Below are 6,157 nucleotides of genomic sequence, written 5' to 3' on the forward strand. Positions count from 1 at the left end.
GTCCACGAGTTCACCTGAGTCTCTGGAGGAGTTAGTGGTCCACGAGTCCTTTATTCTGTCCTTCATTTTATAAATCATATATTAATCTCATGTGTGCTGTTTACTTTAAATGGTCTGGAACCGTTACCCAGCATGCTTCACTATGTGTGTTGACTTGTAGAAGCTACTAATCAAACATGAAATACTATAGTAGATATAATACTACTGAAGTAGTAATACAGTAGAAACACACAAATGTTTAAATCGAAGTACTCAATGTACTTTTACACTCATGCCTTTGAGAAATTAAAATAATTCATAAAAACCTGATTCTTGATGAGTTGTATAAAATGTTTAAATATGTTTCAGTGTTCACAGATGTTAATGAGTGTACATGTGTGTGTTTATGTAACTCTTATTAATAATATAACTCATTTATTAAGCTGCAGGCTGAACGCACAATAAAGATAAATAAAACCATAAAGACTGACGTCATCCTATCGATTTATATTGAAACATGTTTTCAGATTCTTGAACATCAGAGGAAGAAGATTCATACTGGACTATGGACGCTGTTTGCCAACCGCAATAAGAAGAAGAAGAAGAAGAAGAAGAAGAAGAAGGAGGAGAAGAAGAAGATGATGATGATGATGATGATGATGATGATTAGCCGGACTGCTATCTAACATCAGCCGCTCTCGGATCGACTTCTTCTGTCTGAGTTTAGCAGCAGCTGCGCGGAGGCGCTGCGCGTGCGTTTATCTCCAGACCGTCTCATGTCTCGTGCTCCTGTAGTGTAGTGTAGTTTGTTCTCCGTGGAACTGAGTAAAGATGGCGGACGACAACGTGAAACTCTCCAAAAACCTTCTGCGCATGAAGGTGAGTGAAGCTAAGGAAGCTAACGAAGCTACTAGCCGTGTTTAGCTAGCTGTAGCTTTGGACGTCGTTCAGAGATAAAAGTGTAACCGCTTTTTGTAAAACTGTTATTTGTGCTAAACGCTGACTTTATACATGTTTATGTAGGTTTCAAACCAGTTATGAATTCTGCGTGTAATTAATCCACTAAATAGATTTTAAACGTCTCAAAGACGAATAAACACTCGGTGTGTTCATGTTTAAACGAAGGCGGCTGAGAGGACACGTGTTTAGACCACCACTCTCCCCCTGATGCATCATGCTACTATGTGTATATATGTATGTATATATATACACACACACACACACACACATTAGACCTTCAGACTGTTGTGTTCAGTTCATGCAGAGAGGTCTGGACGAGGAGACGAAGAAGCAGCTGGAGGAAGAGGAGAAGAGGATCATCAGTGATGAGCACTGGTACCTGGACCTACCTGAGCTGAAGACTAGGGAGTACGAGAACACACACACACACACACACGCGCGTCGCACGGAGTCTCCGGCGTAGTGAGGACGCTCAGTGTGCACGATGTCTTTGGTGTATACTAATGTTTAAATGTAACGTACTGCAGATACAGTTTATTAAATACGTAACAATCTATAACGCTGTAAATCAACTGTTTTATTATTAGTCACATCATGTCTTCTTCTGCTCTCAGGAACGTCATCATCGAGGAGAAGAGCTTCGTTCCCTGTGAGGAGCTAAAGTACGGTCGCTTCTCCTTCAAAGGTTTTAACCCAGAAGTAGAGGTTTGTTCCTCATGTATTACTCATCTCTTCCTCCTCCTTCTCCTCTTTTCTGTTTCCAGTGAGTGTGACTGCTGCTAGTGTTGAATGGTTCCTGATCTTCGGATCTTTCACTGGTTTTCTTCCTCTGTTGAGGCGGATGATCAGCTGAGTCTCTTGAACGGTTTACTGCTTTGTGTGGTGAGTGATCGGGGCTCTGTCGAGGTGCGTTCGGGAGGAATGGCGTCCTCGGAGACGCCACCTCCGTCTCTCCGGCAGGGAGTGAGGATCGTCCCCCGGATAACAGCGTGACGGTGGAGGAGGTGTTGCTGGCTGTCGGTGAGCAGGTGGGACACGATGACCTCAGCTTTGCCTCCAGAATGAACAGAGCAGTGGTGGTGTTCCTGAAGCAAGAGCCTCATGTCTACCAGCTGATCGAGAGCAGAGTCTTCCATCAGGGACGTGTTCGTGCAGGTCTCCCCGCTGTCAGCTCCCTCCACGCGGATCACCGTGTCTGGTGTTCCGCCGTTTATCCAGAACAATCTGTTGGAGAAAGAGCTCCGGAGGTTCGGGAAGTTTGCTAGCCGACTAAAAACAGTGAGTCTGGGATGTAAAGACCCTAAACTGAGGCACGTTCAGTCTCTGAGGCGGCAGCTGTTCATGTTTCTGGACTCACCGACTCAAACCCTGGAGGTGTCCTTCAGAGTGAAGCACGGTGACGGCTCCTACGTGGTGTACGCCAGCTCCGCACAGCTCAAGTGTTTCCAGTGTGGAGGAGTGGGACACAAATGGTGTCACTAAACACTGCGGGCGGACCTGCGGGCGTTGGCCGGTGGTAAAGATGAGAAGGAGCAGAGCCGAGCGGAGGAGCAACAGGCCGATGTTGCAGAGAACAGCAGCTCTCAGACTGGACAACCCCAGCCAGCAGAAAGCGTGGAGGAAGCAGCCTCCACCAGTGATGAACCCAGTGTGTCTAACAGTCAGCTGTTAGCTGGAGAGGACGTGGAGCATGACTCTGAGTCACACATGGAGTCTGTGACTGGAACCTCCAGAAAACCAATGGATCTGTACTCACTGAGAGAAATAAACTCTTTTCTAGATCAAACATGTAAAAAGAAATCTATGAAAGTCAGCGATCACTTCAGCGACATCACGACATTCATCAAATCAGTCAACTTTCTTATGAAAGTTGACTGATTTGACCTTCTGGATGAGAAGAAGCGTTTCTGCCTTTAAAAACGCATCAGTGTTGTTATAGAAACACAAAGCGGTAGAAGTGTTAAAGACCGAAGCGTGATGATCATGTCCCTCACAGTGTCTCTCTGAGCCCTCAGTGCAGAGCCTCAGCATCACATCGTTAAACATCAGCGGTGGGAGAGATCCACAGGAACGTGCTTTAAGATCTGAAGTCTCCACTCAGATGCTCTGCGGCAGCACCTCCACGATGGACGTGTGTGCGTCACTTCTAGCACGCTGCAGGCTGCAGTGCAGAAGCTGCTTCGCTCCATCCAGCTCAGCTGCTGCTTGTCCACAACAAGGGAACCTGGACTACGGATCAGACGCAGACCTCGTTCTGCTGGACGACGCCTCAACGTCGAAGAAGAAGAAGCCTGCAGATGGAACCGGCTGAACCACGGTGCGTTCAGGGGACGATCCGCTTTAACTGGAGACGATTGGACAGATGAATCTAAGACTTCTCCTGAGTCTCAGTCGTACTTTCTAATGTTTAGTTCAGGGTGAAAGTTCAACTTTAGAGCGAAGACTGAAGTACAGAGCTGAGCGCTCATGTGTGAGATGTTGCTGTGTTTTATTTAGAGATGACGTGACCGTGATCTCCTGCATCAATACAAGGATTAAAAAATCTAAATCTTCTTCCTCCTCGTCTCCCTGAAGGCCTCGTGTTGTGTTCAGGGACAACAGGATATTTGCGTTTGATATTTAGCTGCTTTCTTCTCTTTCGGAGCCCTTTAAGTGAGAACATGAAAACATTTATTCTGTGAGACGCAGTTCGTCTCTGACCCCTGAACTCGCCACGTGTTGAGTTCAGGGAACGCGGTAAAACTCAGGGACAAAGACTCGGATGTTTGAGGAGGAGGAGCTTCATGTGTTCACTCATAAAGATGTGAATGTGATGATGATGAGCTGCTGATGTAGAGTGTTTGTGGTTGTTTGTCTCAGAGGCTGATGCTGCTGATGAACCCAGAGGAGGAAGAGGAGGAGAAGGAAGAAGAGCCCAGCAGGATGCAGACGGACGTCACAGATGAAGAAATGGCTCTCAGGTACCGAACAGCTTCTGCTTCCTGACTTTCTGAACGTTTGTGCTCTAAATCAGAGGTCTTCAACAGGGGGTCTGCGAAATCTTTGGTTGATTAGACAATTTAAAAAAAACATATGTAAAAATATGTGTGTGTGTGTGTGTGTGTGTGTGTGTGTGTGTGTGTGTGTATATGTGTGTATATATGTGTATATATATGTGTATGTATATGTGTATATATGTGTATGTATATGTATATGTGTATATATATGTGTGTGTGTTTTTTTTCTCTATACATGAATGTGTCCATTATGTTAATAGTTCAGTATTGTATGAAAGATAACAGGTATGTTTATAAATGGCAGTGGCACGGCCTCCCTACTCACTGTACCTCTCACATGTTTAAAATAACAACATGAATATATGAACCTGTGTATTATTTAAAAAGCTTAGTATTGAATGCACAATAAAGAGGTATGTTTATACATGGCACTAGGCCCAGTTTAATATAAAACACAATGTTATACAATACATATATAGTCGGGGTCCCTGCTCCATCTCTCTATCAGTTTGGGGGTCCTTGGCCTGAAACACGTTGAAGACCTCCGCTGTAAACAGTTTATCTGCTGCTCATTGGCTGTAAACTGGACTTCATAATCAGACACTATCCGTCTGAACTCTCTGGTTCTTCTTCTTCTGCAGGTACGAGAGTTTAGTGAGAAGCATGAAGAAGAAGTTTTCTACAAAGCGACAGAGAGGTGTGACAGAAGAAGACGACGACGACGTGAACCACAACGTGGTGGAAACCAGCAAGAGTCTTTCTGAAGCCTCACGACTGAAACACTTTGTCTTTATGGATGTGACTCGGAATTATCTTTAGTTTTTTATTTTATTCCACATGTGCAGAGACAGATGTGTTTTAGGCTGATTGGATGTTAAACATCTGTGTTTTAAAGAGGAATCTCTCTGACGCTGCTCATTAAACTCACAGCTCTGTGTTCACGTGTCACGTGACTTCTTTAAATAGCTCTTAAAGGGACAGTGCCATATAAAAGAAGCTTCAAGTCTCTGACGGTAGATCAGTCTGAACTCTGTATTTGTCCCATGAGCCTCGGCTCCTGCTGAGTCCCGCCGGTCTGCGGTCGCCGTGTTTGGTGATGACGGCGATGACGGCATCGAACACGGCGGTCGGAGCGCAGCGGTGGAGCAGCGGCAGCAGCCGGCCCATCCTCCCGGGCTCGTACACAGGTTTAGGACGGACCGACAGCAGAGCGTGAGACATGGCGTCCACCACGGGAGACACGTCCTCCGAGGACTCGCGGGACATCCTGGACAGACCTCTGGGGAGGGAGGAGATGTATGCATCCCCATAATCCTCTCTGGCATTGCAGGAAACAGCCGAGAGGATCTGAGCTCTGTAGCGAGCGACGTCATCGCTGGTCCCGAAGATATCTGAGGACAAAACACGAGTCGTCAGACGGTTAAATGAATGTTAGTCCCGGAGACGGAGACGCTTAAAGTATAACTACATAGTTTACTCCCAACATCAACAAATAATAAATTAAAGAATAACCAAACAAACAAAAGACAATAAGAACAATACATGATGCCAACACATCTGTAATTGCATATAATGTACATTTGTTATATTTATAGGACTAAAGATCTGAGCAAGAATGTTTTTAGGAGCTTCAGAGAAAAAAAGAAAATAATTCAGACAAAACAATCTAAAACTGAACAGAAGGTCTGAGCTGCCTTTACTCTGAGTTTAGATCCACAGGAAGTCTAAAGTAGACTAAACATGTCGCAGCACAACTTCGGCTGGTTTCTCTGCTTTCAACCACAAAAGTTCTATTTTGGTTGATTTCAGTTTTTCCCCTGAACGGTTGGAGCTGTAGTTCTCCTCTTGTGTCCACTTCATCCGGTTAAACACATTTAAGATGTGAATGTGATCTTTAAACCATTAGAATCGGACCTACTTGTTCTGAAGCCTGCAGGTTGGATTAGAGCCACGTTGACGCCCCACTCGGATAACTCCAACCTCATCACTTTAGAGAAGACACTCAGCGCCGCCTTTGAGGCTCCGTAAGCAGATAACCGGGGCATCGGCACCTCAGCTGCAGGAAACATGTAATACACTGTTAATGCACCTGGTTATACACTGTGTGATACGCTGTTAGTACACCGTTAATGCACTGTTTAATGCACTGTTAATACACCAAGTAGTACACTGTTGGTACACTGTTAGTACACTGTTTAATGCACCGTTAGTCCGCCACAGTA

At 45.2% G+C, this 6,157-nt stretch overlaps 2 protein-coding genes across 2 annotated transcripts; one reads left to right on the forward strand and one right to left on the reverse strand.

Moving 5' to 3' along the window:
* The first annotated feature begins 6 nt into the window (after positions 1 to 6).
* On the forward strand, positions 7 to 4,876 carry LOC116378782 (M-phase phosphoprotein 6-like). The gene is given in 6 exon segments (XM_031840696.1): positions 7 to 858; positions 1,235 to 1,347; positions 1,554 to 1,644; positions 3,799 to 3,899; positions 4,577 to 4,685; positions 4,687 to 4,876. Coding segments are annotated over 6 exon segments (489 nt in total). The 5' UTR covers positions 7 to 810; the 3' UTR covers positions 4,714 to 4,876.
* LOC116378781 (estradiol 17-beta-dehydrogenase 2-like) lies at positions 4,412 to 6,031 on the reverse strand. The gene is made up of 2 exons (XM_031840695.1): positions 5,854 to 6,031; positions 4,412 to 5,326 (listed from the first exon to the last, which is right to left on the reverse strand). Exons 1-2 carry the CDS (start codon positions 6,002 to 6,004, stop codon positions 4,935 to 4,937), a joined length of 543 nt encoding a protein of 180 aa, XP_031696555.1. The 5' UTR covers positions 6,005 to 6,031; the 3' UTR covers positions 4,412 to 4,934.
* Positions 6,032 to 6,157: the final 126 nt, after the last annotated feature.

Source organism: Anarrhichthys ocellatus, unplaced genomic scaffold (assembly GCF_004355925.1).
Source record: "Anarrhichthys ocellatus isolate YVR2014 unplaced genomic scaffold, GSC_Weel_1.0 scaffold3157, whole genome shotgun sequence".
Classification (NCBI taxonomy): domain Eukaryota; kingdom Metazoa; phylum Chordata; class Actinopteri; order Perciformes; family Anarhichadidae; genus Anarrhichthys; species Anarrhichthys ocellatus.

Excerpts from the sequence above, each read along its gene's own strand:
- LOC116378781 (XM_031840695.1), bottom strand. The coding sequence starts at position 6,004 with ATGTTTCCTGCAGCTGAGGTGCCGATGCCCCGGTTATCTGCTTACGGA. Across the intron at positions 5,327-5,853 it reads ACCTGCAGGCTTCAGAACAA|ATATCTTCGGGACCAGCGAT; the intron begins GTAGGTCCGATT and ends TTTTGTCCTCAG.